General features: G+C 41.2%; 1 protein-coding gene and 1 non-coding gene across 3 annotated transcripts in view; both read right to left on the minus strand.

The window, feature by feature from the left end:
* The window catches only part of TOMM20 (translocase of outer mitochondrial membrane 20), a 34,415-nt gene extending 19,535 nt beyond the window's left edge, over positions 1–14,880 (minus strand). The window contains exons 1-4 of one of the 2 annotated variants that reach the window (XM_030334430.1): positions 14,635–14,871; positions 9,287–9,333; positions 6,768–6,849; positions 2,942–3,084 (exon numbers count right to left, since the gene is read on the minus strand). In XM_030334430.1, the coding sequence (XP_030190290.1) occupies positions 2,942–3,084; positions 6,768–6,849; positions 9,287–9,333; positions 14,635–14,755 (393 nt within the window). In that variant the 5' untranslated portion in view covers positions 14,756–14,871. Of the gene's footprint in view, positions 1–2,941; positions 3,085–6,767; positions 6,850–9,286; positions 9,334–14,634 lie in introns of both variants that reach the window. The other variant, XM_030334429.2, reaches the window with a different exon arrangement.
* On the minus strand, positions 14,065–14,199 carry LOC115527854. The gene has a single exon (XR_003973081.1). It is a non-coding gene; the product is annotated as a small nucleolar RNA SNORA14 (small nucleolar RNA).
* Positions 14,881–18,444: the final 3,564 nt, after the last annotated feature.

An 18,444-nucleotide genomic window follows, 5' to 3' on the forward strand; every position in this document is an offset into this window, starting at 1 on the left:
GCAAAGGAAACAAAAGCAAAAATAAACTATTGCAACTATACCAAAACAAAAAGCTTTTACACAGCAAAGGAAACCAACAAAATGAAAAGGCAATGTACTGAACTGGAGGATATTCATAAATGATATATGCAACAAGGAATTATTACCAAAAAAATATAAAAAACTCATACAACTTAACACCAAGAAAAAAACCTAATATCTGATTAAAAATGAGCAGAGCACCTGAAGAGACATTTTTCCAACAGACACATGCAAAGAGGTTCACCATCATTCATCCTCAGGGAAATGCAAATCAAAACCACAAGAAGCATCACCTTACACCTGTCAGAATGGCTAGACTCAAGAAGACAAATAATAAGTGTTGGCAAGGATGGGGAGAAAAGGGAACACTCGTGCACTGCTGGTGTGAACGTAAATCGGTGCAGCCACCGTGGCAAACAGTAAAGAGGTTCCTTAAAAAATTTAAATGGGAATACCATACGATCCAGCAGTTCCATTGCTGGTTATTTATCCAAAGAAAATGAAAATACTAACTCGAAAAGATGTACACAACCCTATGTTTATTGCAGCATGATTTACAACAGCCAAGATATGGAAGCAAACTATGTGTCCATCAACAGATGAATGGATAAAGAAGTGGCATATACATAATTTAATGGACTATCACTCAGCCATAAGAACGAGATCTTGCTAACGGCAGCACGGATGGACCTAGAGGGCATTAGGCTGTGTGAGTTAAGTCAGACACGGATGAACACTATCTGAATTCACTTGTATGTGGAATCTAAAAAAACGAACAAAAAAACAGAGACCCATAAACACAAACTGGCAACTGCTAGAAGGGAAGTGGGGGAGGGGGCATAGGCAAAGCGAGCGAAATGAGTGGGAGGTACAGGCTCCCAGTTATGGAATGAATGAGTCACGGGAATAACAAGTACAGCACAGGGAATATAGCCCACGATCGTTTAACAATGTTGTGTGGTGAGACATCAGTGAGAAAAGCAGACCATAAAGTATACCTGTTAAATCAGTAAGCAGTACATGTGAAACTAATGTAACATTTTGTGTCAACAACACTAAAATTAAAACCAGAATTTTTTTTTCAAGTTTATTTTGTGTGTGTGTGTGTGTGTGTGAGAGAGAGAGAGAGAGAGAGAGAGAGAGAGAGAGAGAGAGAGAGAGAGAGAGAGAATGTGCACACATGTGCAGAGGAGGAGCAAAGAGAGAGAATCCCAAGTGGGCTCCGCATCAGCACACAGAGCCTGATGTGGGGCTCGAACCCACAAACCATGAGATCATGACTCAAGCTGAAATCAAGAGTCATGTTTAAACGACTGAGCCACCCAGGCACCTCCCAAAAAAATTTTTAAGCGGGGGGTGGGGGGGGGAGATGTCCTCTGCAGTCAAAGAAATCAAATCTTGCTAAAGTTTACCCATTCTACAATTTCAACATTTAACACTCTTAAACACTGTTATCAAAGAAAATAATGATCATGCGGTCAGTCCCATTTCAAAATCCAAGTTAATAAAGGAAGAATAACATGCACTGTTTTAGAGGTTGGTCAATTATATAACTAAAACCAAAAAGAATTTAAGATCTCTTTCACTCCCACATAAACTAAGAATACTGATTTTTTTACTGGTCATCTTAGCCTCCAAACATTTCCCTTTTTGGCCTGAAAATGCTCCGAAGTCCTCATACAAGAAAGTACTTCCAAAATTAGCATTTGAAAATATGTCAAAATAATATGAGATAAATTAACTAAGTAAAGGAGGCCATTTTTATAAAGAGGAATTCAGGCTTCATCCCAAACTCATCCATATTTCAAAAGACCTCACCCTCAGGTCAATCTTCCAAAAGCACCGCGCTATGCTGCCTTTCCAAGAGTAGACACTATAAGAGGATTCTGATACAGACACGCTAGGAGCCACATTAGTCTAAATAAAAAGGTTTAAGACCAAATCTTTGGTTTTTCAACCCTCTCCCTTAAATCTTTGGGGACTTTGTTTTCTTTCTAGTCCCTTCTCCAACTAGTTGAATAAAGATCAGTTTGAAGAACTAACCAGTCATTTTATTAATTTTTAATCACATCAACTATGGGAATTAACACATGAATACACAAACTGTTCCAAAAAATAGATTCATTTCAGTTCCTGGAGACGATTAAAAATGAACAGAATACAATTTTAATCAACTCTTAAGTTATAGGTCATCTTTTATACAAATGGTACTGTGTTCAATACAGATTTGAGGATGTAGTTAAATAGCTCCAAGCTCAAAGCCCACCTTGGCAAAAGCAGAGGCACTGGGGCATTTAGACAAGTGAGGTCAGAGGCAATCTACAATCCTTTATGATTTAGTTTCAGGCTGTGCCATCTTAGCTCCTCTGTCCTCTGCCAGGCCACTTCACTGAATGCATGGGCTCACAGGAGAAGGTGGAAAGCTACTTTTAGAAAGTAGCTGAGAGGGGCCTGAATTTTGGTATGTGAACACCAAGGTCTGAGATTTAATACTATGAGACGCACTTCTTTCTTTTTTTGTTTGAAGTAGGCTTCACACTCACGACAGAGCCCAAAGTGGGGCTTGAACTCAGGACCCTGAGATCAAGACCTGAGCTGAGATCTAGAGTCAGATGCTTAACTGACTGAGCCACCCACGTGCCCCTGAGACACACTTTCTGATCTGCACAGAGGGCACAATGACTAGACCTTATGACCACTCACTCAAATGTTATCAGGGAAGACCATTTTCAAGCACGGGTATCTCCAATTCTGATTTCATCCCAAGAATGAGTTTCAGAATTTCATCATGTTCACTAGACTAATTTTTCTTTGTAACAGTAAGAATGGCCTTTATGGTTTCACTAATTTTTAAAAGTCCATGTCCCTAAAACATTTCTTTTTTTACATTCTCACTTTTGTTAACATTTCAAATCCTCACCTGACTAATTGTCGGAAGCTTGGTCAGAAGCATCTGGAACACTGGCGGTGGAAGAGTTTGCTGTAACACTTGCAGCAACTGCTGTGGCTGTCCACACACTGCAATCGCATTTGTCAGATGGTCTACACCCTTCTCATATTCACCTGGAAGATTTACATAAAAGTAACGTGACCCGGAAAGCCTTTGTTTGCCTCTGTCAAAAACTCAACTGTACAGCCTTCACTACGTTTCCAAGTGATCATGACCAAAAACATCAAAGAAGTAAAAGCCTGGAAATAATCTGCGGTACCTTCATATAACTGAGTATTATGAAACTACTAATAAGAACGAATCAGATCACATGCACAGATATGAAAGGATCTTCAAAACACACACAGAAGGGGAGAAATCAAGTGCAGAAATATGCAAGTATATTACCGTTTACAGACTTAGAATATTTCTGCAACATATTGAAAATTGCTAACAATGGAACAGTACTTTTCTATGAGAAGAAAGAACTGAAGACTGGGGACTGAGGTGGAAAAGAAGTCCAAGTTCACTTTACACTAATCGCTTACACTATCTGAATGGCATCACAAGCAGATACAGAAAAAACCCTAGGAGGGTGGTGCGTCCGGACGGCGAAAGACTCCCGTCCCGTCCACCCACCACCCTGCGCATCTCTTTCATCTGCCTGCTCCGGAGTCACAGCCTCTATAAGAAACCAGTAAGCGAAGTTTTCTGACCCTGAAGAAGAAAATGACCGAGTAAGTGACTGAAGAATGGTGTACGAAGAGGAACTGCCTGCTTTAACATTTTCACTTGAGAAAATCTGAAGACTGAGGTATTCAAACTGCAGAAAGTACAACTCTACAAAGAGGTATTTAACAGAGGAAACACAAAAGACTGAGGTGCCTGAGTAGATCAGTCAGTGGAGCATCTGACTCTTAATTGTGGCTCAGGTCATGATCCCAGGGGTCGTGGGATCATGCCCCACGTCGGGCTCTGCAGTAAGCGTGGAGCCTGCTTATAATTCATTCTCATTCTCATTCTCTCTTTCTCTCTCTCTCCCCCCACACACACACCCCACCTCTGCCCTATCCTCCCTGCCCCTCTCCTCTGCTCATGTTCTCCCTAAAATTAAAAAAAAAAAATTAGGGGCGCCTGGGTGGCGCAGTCGGTTAAGCGTCCGACTTCAGCCAGGTCACGATCTCGCGGTCCGTGAGTTCGAGCCCCGCGTCAGGCTCTGGGCTGATGGCTCGGAGCCTGGAGCCTGTTTCCGATTCTGTGTCTCCCTCTCTCTCTGCCCCTCCCCCGTTCATGCTCTGTCTCTCTCTGTCCCAAAAATAAATAAACGTTGAAAAAAAAAATTTAAAAAAAAAAAATTATAAAAAAGAAAATTAAGACTTAGGTCTTCAGCCTGGGCTTTGACTTTCATCAGGGGACAAATGACTCCATTAACTTGGAAATTAAAACGCCACTTGGCCACTGAATCCTCATGCCGTTGAATTTACAGGCAATGCAGGGGATTTACACTGTTGCCTGAGGATATTAATTCTGATTATTAAATGGAAATAAAGCTACTACTGGAGTGTTAGTGTAGAACACAGGGGATTCTGAGACACCTAATATTTCTAAAAACAATGCAAACAGTTAATGACCAACCAAAGCAATTCAATTCCTCTCTAGTTTGTAGACCTGAGCCCATTCAAGGTATCCTAAGATGAGATCTGGCTCAGTTAACAGAATATGCTTATGGAAGACCCCTACATGGAGGAGACCATGTGAAATGAAGTTTACTGCCTAAGTCAATTATGCCTTCACTTGGCTTACTTTGATGTTGACTTTTCCCCTAATTCTAACCACCTGACTCTTCAACATTGAGCTGGGCTGGTAGTTTCCACTGGGAAAAACAGCAGCTTGGCAGAGTTGTTAAGTAACCCTCTGTATGGTATTGAGTTAAAGTGTGGAACATGAACTTGGGAAGAAAAATAACTCTTCCTGTCCCTCCTTGACCTTCCCCCTCAACCACTATGAGTTACTGTCCTTCTCAATCTGGATCTAACAGTTCAAGTCAGACAGATGGCCACAACACATGGATCTTCGAGATAATCCAAATAGAAATAATAAATGCACTATACTCTAGTAGTTTGGACTATAAGTAAAGTAATTTAAAATAATGTTTATATCTTGGGAGAAAGAAGAAAACTTTGATAGACATATTTATGAGCATCAACAAAAAATTTTGAGAATTTGTTTGCATGAATCGATATACAACCCATACCCTTAGACACAGATATCCCTATCCATGCAGATTTTTCTGTTCGGATATTTAATACAGCCTCTTAAATGAGCCCTATGAGGATTTAAGTGCTTTACTATTACCCTATGATTAAACCTCACGTTTCTCAATGAACTGGGGTAAAAAAGCCAAGATTATTTTCTAGTAAGCCATTCCCATTTTCATTTATAAATATTATCAGCCTACTATACCATCCAAATAAGACAATTATTTCTTAAAGAAAAAATCAAAGCAAAGAAATTATTGGGAAGGGGGAAACGTGATCAAAAGTAACACATCACCACCACCTCAAACCTTTAATCTCTTTCCATAAAAACAGGTAAAATAACCACAAATGACCTACACTGTGTAGTTCAATACTATCCAAGTCTAAGATACAGCAATGAGCATAAAAAAAAATTGACACTTGATACCATTTTTACCAACGACAGCAACTACTACTTCAAAGCTACTTTTGAAATAAAATGTAATTTGACACTAAAAATTTACAAATACATTTAAGACTCTAAATTACTGAATTATAGTTTTCAATTTGTCAGTGTGAGCATTTTAACTTCGTAATAGTAATGTTTTAGAAAAAGAACTTTTGTTTCTAGTTTACTTATTTGAGAAAGAGAGAGAGAGAACGTGCGTGAGCAGGGTAGGGACAGAGAGAGAGGGAGAGAGAGAATCCCAAGCAGGCCCTGCACTGTCAGCACAGAGCTCGATGCAGGGCTTGATCTCACACACCATGAGATCATGACCTGATCCGAAATGAGTCAGTTGCGCTCAACTGACTGAACTACCAAGGAGCCCCTAAAAACAGAACTCTTAATCCTTAGTTGAATACATAATGCACAAAGCCTAAACTCTAGATCAGATTCAGTTCACTGGTCCTGAAATTAAGCACCGTGAACTCACTGTGTGACCCTGACAGGTAAATTAACCACCTCCAGGAATTATATGACCCATTCCTTCCTATAAATACTGGAAAAGACCTACTAAAGATTAGGTGAAGAAGCTGAGGAAGCATATTCTTCCAGTTACTATTTATATATTGCATTAGGACTATATTCTCTAAACTGCTAAAAAATACCTCACTTGTAAAGATTACTTACTATATTCTCTATATCATGTATCAAGTAAACCTAAAATTCACTCAAAACATATTATGGACAAGGATAACCCACAGCAAGTATTCACTTTTAGAGCCAATTTTCTTTCCTTTTTTTTTTTTTTTTTTTTTTTTTTAAAGAGAGCAAGTGCGCACGCACTAGGTGGGGAGAAGGGCAGAGAGAATCTTAAGCAGGCTCCATGCACAGTGTGCAGATGGACACAGGGCTCATGACCTGAGCTGAAATCAAGAGTCAAACACTTAAACTGAGCCACCCAGGTGCCCCAAGAGTCAGTCTTAAATAAAATAATCCTCCCATTAAGTGACTTGTCTTGAAATATTAGAATACCTTTCTTAACAGCTGCTGTACTACACACAAAAAAGTCCCTTACCACCACAAATTTGTATTAGTGTGAGGAATTCTAATTTCCTAGTCTTTTAATGATTATTACCTTGGGCTAGCAACTCTTCACCAAGCTGTATTTCTTCAAGGAAGAATTTCTGAACAGCTTCTGCATCTTTAAGGTCAGGTAACTGTTTGGAAACAGAATATTCAATACATGATACCAAAATTATGCTGGGAATATAACCAATACACAGAAAATCACTGCACTAAAAACAAAAGAACAAAAAACTGAAGAGCTCATTATAAAAAATAAATTTACCCTTCAATACTCACAAGCATTACAGTTTAGTATCTACATTTAAATGAATGCAAAAAAAACCTTACTAATTAAACTGAAATTAGAACAGTTCTTAGAAAGCTGTGCATCAAACTTAAAAAATGAAGACTACCATTATCTATACCATAAAATATGCAATTTACTATTTACACTATTTTGATCCCCATTATTATACATTTTTATATAACTATAACCAACCGTTCCTCTGATCCATTATTTTGAATAGATGTTACATGCATCTAAAAGATTACATGTAAATGGTAGGAGACTATTCCATGGAGAAATACAGGATTGCCTAATCACAATCTGTTTGTTGGACATCTGAGCTATTCCTAATTTCTCTGCTAACACAAACTGTTAATAAGTAGCTTTACTTAAGTTTTTGCTTTTGCAGTTTGTTACATATTATCAGACTACGGTAATACATAATGCCACTAGCTATAGGACTTACCTCTTTATTATTTTTTTTAAGTTTGTTTATTTTGAGGGACAGAGGAGCAGAGAGAGAATTTCGAGTAGGCTCCGCACTGTCAGCACAGAGCCCCACGCGGGACTCAAACCAACAAACCCTGACCTGAGCCAAAACCAAGAGTTGACTGCTTAACTGAATGAGCCACCCAGGTGCCCCAGGACTTGTCCTTTCAAAAAATGTAAACCTATTATTAAAAAGTCCTGTTTTGGGGTGCCTGGGTGGCTCGGTCGGTTAAGCATCTGACTTCGGCTCAGGTCATGATCTCACAGTCTGTGAGTTCGAGCCCCGCGTCAGGCTCTGTGCTGACCACTCAGAGCCTGGAGCCTGTTTCAGATTCTGTGGCTCCCTCTCTCTCTGCCCCTCCCCTGTTCATGCTCTGTCTCTGTCTCAAAAATAAATAAACGTTAAAAAAACAAATTAAAAAAATAAAATAAAAAATAAAAATAAAAATAAAAAGTCCTGTTTTGGGGCACCTGGGTGGCTCAGTTAAGCATCTGACTCTTAACTTTGGCTCAGGTCATTATTTCACGATTCATGAGTTCAAGCCCCGCATCAGGCCTCGAACTGACAGCACAGAGTCTGCTTAGGATTCTCTCCCTCTCTGTCCCTCCCCTGCTCATGCTCTTTCTCAAAATAAATAAACCTAAAAAAAAAAAAAAAAAAGGCCTGTTTTATTTAAAAACCTAGACTTCTATTACTGGGAGTTTTTGATTCCTGACTTCTATACATTCTCATTACCAACGAACACACAAAAAATTTAAATTTCTGAAAGTAGAGGCATCTTTCATCAACCAGCCCAACACAGGCAAGAATGTGATTACACCTGAATCTGAAAATACACAGGGTGCATGTGTCTATACCTACTTTCTCAAGTCGAGACAAAAAAGGTTACTGAAATATTCTGAACATACTACATATTTCAGAAAGGGAGTCTGGACATAATGGAACAAAGGGGCCACCTCTCAGTTTCACTTCCCCATCATCATGTCCAGTCTTTTAGCTGTGTTGGGATTACTCAATTGTATCACAACAACAAAATATAACATTTATGGATTTCATTTTTCCTTGCTCCAACTTGGTATTTTTTTCTTTTCTTTCTCTTTTTTTCCAACTTGCTTTAAAAAGAACCACTACTGATCCAGTAGTCCAAGTCCTGGGAATCCAAGCAATGGAACTAATTCTAATAAAAAAGAAAAGGTATATGAGGTATATGTGCAATGACTAACATTTACTTACTTGACTTACACATGTCACAGAACATTTTTTTATCAAGCAGAGAAACCTATGTAGTCATTAAAAATAATCATGAACACAGGATCTATGAAAAGAAAAAAGTAGAAAGATTTATATCTATATGTACATATTACATCAAGGTAAAAATGTGCCACACGGTGGGATTCTGGATCAGAGGCTATGAATAATCCTATATAACTTCTGAAAACAAACAGCATGTGGTTCTTTTAAAGGAAGCTGAACAAAGGAAAATTAATAATTAATGTTGTATTGTATTATTCTGAAGCAGCTGAGTGAGAAAGTTTGAACCTTTTGGTAGAATTGTTTTCTGGAGAGTATCATCTTATTGCCCCTTAAATATTGCTCATGTAATAAACTGTCTGCGGTTAGGGCCAACAGGGAGGAAATAATGATGGACCGGATAATCTGCAGTTGAACTGACTTAACTATTCCGAGAAACAACAAATTGTATTTTAAAATAAAAAAATCAACGCCTGTTATCAACTAGCTTTCTCAAAATACACATTTCAAGTGAGGTATGAAGTATATTATACAACCTAAACAAAAAAAGATTAAGTATTACCTTGGAAAGTCCAGCTCTCTCCTTGGCAAGCTTTTGTTTCTTTCTTCCTGCAAGACATGGAATATTTTCACTTTATCATCATTAAAATGGGAATCAAAAGAAGTCAAACTGCTGTGACAGTCATATATGCTATTTGCGAAACATCCCTGAGTAGGGCTCTCCTATTCTCCTGTCTCCTTGTGATTTGTCAAGGTCTTATAAATAGTTCTGGTCAATGAGCTATGGACAATGTGACATTTCTGAGCAAGAGCTTTTTCCTTCCCTCTGGGGCACCAAGATCAGCAATTTTCAAGACAGACAGTTCTAAGAGCTGATTAATTAAATACCACAAGCAGAGCAAGCCCCCCCCTCCCCCCCCCAGTCTATACAGGACATGAAACACAAGCAAGAATTAAGCCACTGCTTTTAGAAAGTATTATAACTGAAATATAACAGATTTAATCTTTACTGCATGCTGAAAGCTATCTGACATTCCTAAATGGGAAAAAAGAGGGGGTAAGAAGACAGTGTTCAGAAATGCGCTGCAAAATTCTTAACTACTGCTGGCTGGTTAAGGAAAAAAACCACTGCTGGGGAGCCTGGGTGGCTCAGTCGGTGAAGCGTCTGACTTTAGCTCAGGTCATGATCTCACAGTTCATGAGTTCAAGCTCCCTGTGGGGCTCTGTGCCTACAGCTCAGAGCCCGGGACCTGCTTCAGATTCTGTGTCTCCCCCCGCCCTCCCCTCCCATGCTCACACTGTCTCTTTCTCAAAATTAAACATTGGAAAAAAATTAAAAGAAAAAAAACTTCTGCCTACACTCTGGAAGTTGTTTTGTTTCTTTGTCTTGTTTTTGATATGAAAAGGCAATACTACCTATCTCAGAAGCAAGTGATGTTTAAAATCTTAATCATCAATTAGTCAACCCTTAAGCCAAATCAATAAAGGACACCAACGGTATTTTAAATTGCTATTTAATTATATACTCCACATGAAGGAGTGTTAGCACAGAGGAAGCACTAGCTTTGTTTCTACCCCAGCTCTTCTCGCTACTAGTGTGACCCAGGACAAGTTACAGGAACCCATACCCCACTTTCTCCGGATGTAAAACTGGTCTAGAACAGTACATGTTTCACAGCGTTCTTGTGAAGATTAAATGAGTTAATGCATGTAAAATATTTCTTAACTGTGTCCGGTTTATCACGTGCCACACGAGGAGTTGGTAATGAACGACCTCAGTATGCATGTGGTACCGAGACAGTTCGACACCAGCTCCTCAGCTTAGGAGTTGTGCCATGCTGCATTACTAATCATTAAAACTACCGGTAACATGGAGACTGTGGCAGAGCTAAGAAAGGTAAGACTCAAATGCTTATTATGTGGGTAATCTTTGGCAAATAAATCTCTTAACTCTGCAAAGATAAGGCATGTTTAATCTTACTACTACGAGGAACAAAAGCCATAAAAGACAAGCAAATGTCCTCTGAAAACCTTAGTGTTCTATAAATCCAAGTCTAATCAGTGCATGACTGAAGAGGTAGTGACCTGTTTGCCTAACTGCAGGGAGATGGGTTAATTGACTGTGGTCCAGGAAATTTCTTATCTCCCCTTACAAACTGGGTTTAACCACACCAGTAGCTCTTGCCAACTCTAGCCCCCAGTGTACCTAAAGTGCTACAACTCTAAGACTTAAATACAATTCTAGCAGTTTCAACAAAACAATATAGGTTAAATAAGCTGATCTTGTATGTAAACTTGAAGACAGTCCATCGCTTCCTGGCCTTTTGGCTAGGATCAAGTGAAGACAGCCCATTTTTCTTTTTTTTAAATGTTTATTCATTTTGAGGGAGAGAGAGTACACACATGCGCACACACAAACGGGGGAGGGGGAAGAGGGAGGAAGGGAGGATCCCAAGCAGGCTCCACCTGGTCAGGCAGGGCTCAGATCTCAAGGAAGTGTGAGATCACGACCTAAGCCAAAATCAAGAGTGGGACCCTTAACCAACCGAGCCACCCCTGCTGAGCCACCCAGCCGTCCCCCCGTCTGTCTGTCTTTAGGCAGAAAATAATGAATACCATACTATATCAAGTAATTACTAAACATCACCAGTGCTGGAAGGAGATTGCCACGACCAGAAGAGGAGTGGAAGACTGCACGGAAGAGCCAGACATGAAGACAAAGGAACACTCAGATGCGAAGGGTAAGCACTCCGTAAGTTTTAGATGCCGCACGCCAGACACTATTCTAAGTATCAACTCGCTTACTTACTCCTCAGGAACACTAAGACAGGTATGATTAGCATTTCCACTTGAGAAAATTTACCAAGGTCACAACTAATAACTGGCGGAGGGGCAATTCAGAAGCAAGCAGCTGAATTTCAGAACGTGTGTACTCAAACACTACTCTGTATTGCCTCTATATGCTGGCGAGAAGTCGTTAAGAGTGGCGACGACACTGACTCCATCTTTGGCCTTCCGTCTCGTTCAAGCTCACTGGATGACCTCTCCTGGGACCGTGTGTTCCTGGACCCTTGGAGATTAATGCACGTGCCTCAGAAAGGCCCAAGGTGAGGACTGGGGAAGGCTTTTTCTTGGCCCCCCACGAATCTGAGAGAGAGAACATAGTCTTTCTCCTTCCTGACACATACGTAATGCCACAATATATAATTAAAGGTTAGCTGTCATTTAGGTCAATGCAAACGCTTTGAGATGCATGCGAACCCTTGGATCTTGCAACAATGCTCTTCTGCTAGTCTCTTCACTCTATAAAATCTGCGGACGAAGGTCTGGACTTGGCGGGGGAAAATCTGCAGCCGGATCACCATCTGACTCCCCCCACCCCCGTTAAGTTATGCTGAATAAAACCGTAAACCCATGGGGTCACCTGCTTGATTTTCCAGTTTCAAAGTGCCTTCTCAGTTTGCAGAACAACTCTACTGTCCCTCCTCTACCTTCTACCAGACGTGAAGACATTCCCATAAAAAAATAAAAGGTACCTCAGAAATGAACAAGGCAAGTTTGTGGAATAAACAGGTACGTCCAGTTTGCTAAGCCAGAATTTATGAAAAATGACAAAAATAACGAAACCCAGTAGAGAGGAACTTGTTTTCCATTACTATCCAATCTTATAGTTGCTTTTTTTTAATAGGATGGAGAGGAGTGATTGTCGTTGCATGTCTGACTGATACAATTATCAATTTTAAGACGGATTAGTTCCTTTAAATTTCTACCGGTAAGATTCTAGCTTTAGTTTCTTGAGACCATTTAATTGTCACCTTATCAGTACATAATACTATCTCTATGATAAAGGGAAAGATGGTAAGGGCCTGAAAAATCATGGGAGTTACACATTCAGCAAGCAAATTCAGCCCTTGACTCAGTATTTACTAGAAATTAGTCCCAAGTGCTACTGTGTAAACCTAACAAGTTAAAAGAAGACTTTATCTACTTTTTTTTTTAATTTTTTTTTAACGTTTATTTATTTTTGAGACAGAGAGACAGAGCATGAACGGGGGAGGGTCAGAGAGAGGGAGACACAGAATCTGAAACAGGCTCCAGGCTCTGAGCTGTCAGCACAGAGCCCGACGCGGGGCTTGAACTCACGGACCGCGAGATCATGACCTGAGCCGAAGTCGGCCGCTTAACCGACTGAGCCACCCAGGCGCCCCATATCTACTTTTAAAAATACACGTAAAACAGGAATTTACAGATTGCAGAATTACTCTGAATATAAGTTTTACTTCCTAAAGAAAATGTCAAATAATAATTACATTCATAAACAATCTCTAGCATCTATCAGTTACCATGTGCCAGGGACTGTACTAAACTCCGTATGTATTATAACATTTGACAGAAGAGGGTCACTAAAGCTTTAAGTCGGTTGCCCAAGGTTACTCAGCTAATAATTCAACTGACCACTGAGATCAGTGTAGACCATTGCTAATGCTAGAAAAAGAATTGTGGATTGAAGATGATGGAAAAGGGATTATGAAAATAATCTCTCAATTTGTCTAAAAGGACAGCTTTTATGATTTCTTCGGCCAAAAATTAGTTTTCTCAAGGTTTCTAATAGGATTGCAGTGTTTCCAAAGTAAGAAAGGATTAATCTACTCTTTATAGAGCTCTGTAGCCATACCACCACCACCATGCCTCCAACTATTACTGAAATGGAAACTACAAGAAAATAATCTGAATTTCTAGTTAATGTTTACAGCCAGCCTTTGCAGAGGGGCTTTCTCTGGGTCAGGAATGATGGTGGGCACTTCAAACATCTCAATCTTCACAAGAACAACCAGGGACAGGTGGCATCACCTGATTTTACCAACTAAGAAAATTAAGATTCGGAAAGCCCAAATTATGCAGCTGATGTGTGACTAACCCAGGCCTGGAAAACTGAGTTTCTGAATCCAAAATGGCACCCTCCCCATCTATCTAACTGTAAATAAAATAAATTCTCTGTATCCCTTCCCTCGTAAAACAGAAGACAGCTGGAATTAGGTGTCATATTGTAGATGGTACAAGATCATCTTCTAGCCCCAAGAGGGCAGGTCACTAGCCACGTGGGGCACTGAACACCTGAGACAACCTGCTACAGCTTAATCAAACAGTAAGTGTGAAATAGACTAATCATTTCTTCCTACATTCTGGGCTTTAATTTTTAGAAAGCGTTTTGACTGAACAACCCAGGAAAGTTACAAAAATATTTCTTATTGCTACAAATTTGCTCTTGGAGGCCTCCGGAATTCAAAGATCACAAAGGTTTTGGTGGCACGACCTCCCTCGTTGTAAATGTCTCGTAAAAGATGTCGCAGGTATGAAATAAGACTGAGCCACAGGAGAAGCGCAGCCCTTTGGACTCCCCTGCAATTTCTATAGCATTCACTCATATCTTGGAAGCATTTTCAGGAAAGCTACCAAGAGGGTTTAAGAATGCAGCAGCGATACGGGTGCATTTGCGGAGCCAAGTTTCAAGCACAATTTCGCAAAATACAAATCACACGACTCTCCAGTTATGAATAGAGGTTTAAACAGGTGAACTGCAAAAGGAGCCCCCCCCCCAATCATAACACAAACCAGAGTGCATTCATACGGCAAATGTTTGGGGAAGATAAAATGGGAAAAATCGTCCCTCCAAAATGGAGGCAATCATGCGGGGCCACAGAGGCAGAAGCGGCACCGGGAGCGCGCAGCCGGCGCCGTCGCCTTTTTCCGCCTGGGAGGCCCGCGGCCGCCCTGCACCCCCGACGCCCCCCGCACCCCCGACGCCCCCCGCACCCCCGACACCCCCCACACCCCCGCGCGCGGCAGCGAGGAGCAAGCAGGCGGAGGCGGGGAGAGGCTGCAGGCCCCGTGCCGAGGGGACCCACTCACGTTCTCGAAGCCTGTTCTTGAAGTTGGGGTCACTTCGTCTCTTGCGGTCGAAGTAAATGCAATACCCGATAAAAAGAGCCCCGCAGACACCGGCGGCGATGGCGCTGTTCCGGCCCACCATCTTCTCTCGACCGAGGAGCAGGAGCGAGCGCCGCGGCGTCGGGCCCCGCGTAGAAGCAGTTGGCCGAGAACCCTCACAGCGGACCGCGCCGCTGCGACCTGTCGCTCGCCGCGAGGGACGCGGAAAGGCCGAGAGCACGCACTTCCGGCCCCAGCCGTGCGAGGCCCTCGGGCGTGTCCGCGGCAGTGCCTGAAGAGCAGCGCCGGAGCCGCTTCTGCGCCTGCGCAGGGGGCCTAAACGCTGTCGGCTAGGCGCCTCCGGGCGGGGTGTGCGGTGGTGTCAGCGTTTTGCGAGTGACCTCGCACTTCCGGTAGAGCCGCTGAGCGTGACGTCGCGAAGGCGGCGCGTGGCCGTCAGTCACATACTCAAAAGATTGTAGCTGACTTCTTTTGCTTGTGCCAAAGATGGAAGGGAGTGGTGACAAATGCTTCGTGTTACTGTTGTGTAATATAGACAACCTGTGACTCGTTTGAATTGAACTGAACTTGCTTTTAAAGTTGTCACAATATGCTGTACAGCGAGCAACATAATCTAGTGATTCAGGGTTGAAAGAATATTACAATATAACCTTGTAAGAAAATTTGGAAGAAAATTTCGCTGGTTCCTGGAAAAACATAATGAGTAAAAAAGATGAAAGATGGGAATGCAAGCTGGTGCAGCCACTCTGGAAGGCATTATGGAGGTTCCTCAAAAAACTAAAAATAGAACTACCCTATGACCCCAGCAATTGCACTGCTAGGGGTTTATCCAAGGGATACAGGTGTGCTGTTTCGAAGGGACAGAGGCACCCCGATGTTTATAGCAGCACTATCAGCAATAGCCAAAGTATGGAAAGACCCCAAAGGTCCATTGATGGATGAATGGATAAAGAAGATGTGGTATAGACCATGGAGTCGAAAAAGAATGAAATCTTGCCATTTGCAACTACATGGATGGAACTGGAGGGTATTATGCTAAGTGAAATTAGAGAAAGACAAATCATATGACTTCACTCATATGAGGACTTTAAGAGACAAAACAGATGAACATAAGGGAAGGGAAACAAAAATAATATAAAAACAGGGAAGGGGAGAAAACTGAGGGTTATGGGAGGGGCTGTGGGAGGGGTTGTGGGAGGGGGGATGGGCTAAATGGGTAAGAGGCACTAAGGAAACTACTCCTGAAATCATTGTTGCAGTGTATGCTAATTTGGATGTAAATTAAAAAAAATAAAACAAGTTAAAAAAATGACATAACATGGGATGCTAAATAGCCACACACTCAGGATTAGAAATAAAGTGTAATAAATGGGATGTTCATAAAATTTTAGGGATGAATGAAAATTTAAACTTTGAGCATAGTGAAATGGTCCAGTATTATTTGCCTAATGTTTATATACTATGTAAACATACTGGAAGAAACTTACAAAACTAAATAGTGTATATTCAGCACATTATTTTGTGTGATAAAAATTTTCAAAGAAAAAGGAATTGATCTAAAAAAAGGTGAAAGAAAATTGAAAACATGAGTTGTCTTATCACTGGAAACATTATATATAGTAGTTTAAAGAGACAAAACCTTGGTTAGGAAGACATTAACTATAAATTGAGAGGGGTAGAAGAGAGAAGGGACCTTCAGGGTTGTGTCATAAGAATGTGGCTGCCTCTGTCCCCAGTCATAGAAAGGGAGCCTCTTGAACCCTGGGAGTGACAGCGATGGCTCTTACTCAAGGTGAGCCCCGGCAGTTTATGCTAAGGAGTCCACTCTGATGGGGGCTAGCCAGGCCAGAAGGACCAACCATGTGGTTAGAGAATTGAGACTTTGATCCAGGTAATACCACCCCTACCTCTGGGAAGGTCAGGGGGCTGGAGCAGAGGTGAGCTGGAGATTGAAATGGCCTACATAATGAAACCCAAATAAATACTCAGGACCCAGAAGCAGGTGAGCCTCCCATGTTGACAATACACTGTGTAATTCTACACCAATGTGCCATGTGCTGGGAGGGTGAGGTGTTCTGACTCCATAGGGAGGGGACAACAGAAGCTTCATCTGTGGGACTCTCCCAGACTTCTCCCTGTGCGTCTTTCCCTTTGGCCGGTTTGTTTGTATTTTTCTTTCTCTTTTTCTTTTTTCTTTCCTCTTTCTTTTTCTTTCTTTCTTTCTTTTCCTGTATTTTTCTTTCTCTCATTCTTTTCTTTCTTTCTTTTTCTTTCTTTTTCTTTCTTTCTTTCTTTCTTTCTTTCTTTTTCTTTCTTTCTGCTATAATAAAACTGTAATCATAATGGGGTGCCTTACTGGCTCAGTCAGAGGTGCATAGGACTCTTGATCTTCTGTTTGTGAGTTCCAGCCCCATGTTGGGTGTAGAGATTAAATAAATAAAATTTTTAAAAATTAAGTATACCATGTTCCTGAGTTCAGTCCTTATAGCCAATTATTGAATGTGAGGTGGTAGTGGGAACCCCCAAACTAGCAGCAAGCTGGTCATAAGAGAGTGATCTGGAGACACAACCCCCACCCCCAAACTTTTGTCTGCTGTCTGAAGGCAGTCTTGTGGGAGACTGTGCTCAACCTACGAAGTTTGGTCTAACTCTGGGTCGTTGGTGTCAGAAGTTATTGTAAGGGTACTTTTGCAAGGTTAGGGCTAGAGCCCCTAACCTAGCTTAGGAATTCAGGAAAGCCCTTTTGCTTAAGTGATGATGAATTTGATACCCAATGCAAGACCGGAAATAGGACCAAAGTTATGTATGCATTACCTGGACTTGGGCAGAGAGGGAAGGGTATGGAGATGCATTATGTACCAAAGATAGTAATTGAGATTTACACACAAGAGAATAACACAAAAAGCTTTTCCTTATGTGCTGCACACATACGTTCTGATTTTTCCTGTTCCAAAATTTGCCAGTGAACCTCAGCTGTTAAGAGGTATATCCTGAGCCTCAGATGTGTTGGAACAGAAAAGACTCGTCCAAGGCCACACAGACGACATGAGGCCTAGAACTTTCCTCTCTTGAAAACTTGAACAGACTACACGGCCATTAGATTATGACTCCTGAATGAACAAAGAGCTATCCCTGTGTTGTGCATAGTAAACATGGTGTAAATGTTCGGGTCACTACTATGAGGTTCAATATACCAGGCAACGTGTTTATACAAAGTACAGTTAGAGCAACATCTGTGCTTTATTCCTTAACCATTCTACATTCTAAAACACCTGTTGTAAAATGCAAGCATAGAATCCTAAAATAGAAACAGCCTGGAATCCCCTATGCACTTGTTTGTGAGTGAGATCATTAGCGGGTTGTGGAATACCCTTAGTGGATCATAACTGGTGTTTTTAATTTTTTTTAATGTTTATTTATTTTTGAGAGACAGAGAGAGAGAGAGCATGAGTAGGACAGGGGCAGAGAGAGAGGAAGACACAGAATACGAAGCAGGCTCCAGGCTCTGAGCTGTCAGCACAGAGCCCGACAGGGGGCTGGAACTCAGGAAACTGGGAGATTGTGACCTGGGCCAAAGTCGGATGATGCTTAACTGACTGAGCCACCCGGGCATCCCACAACTGATGTTTTTAAAAAAACAGAATTTGAAATATCAGAAAATGACATGTATAGTAAGGACCAGTAATGTCATGTGAAACTTTCATGTCAGTTAAATATATCCATCTATGTACTGGTCACAGAGTAAAGTTAAAGCCCCTTATTTCATCCATC

This window comes from Lynx canadensis, chromosome D2 (genome assembly GCF_007474595.2).
Source record: "Lynx canadensis isolate LIC74 chromosome D2, mLynCan4.pri.v2, whole genome shotgun sequence".
Lineage (NCBI taxonomy): Eukaryota > Metazoa > Chordata > Mammalia > Carnivora > Felidae > Lynx > Lynx canadensis.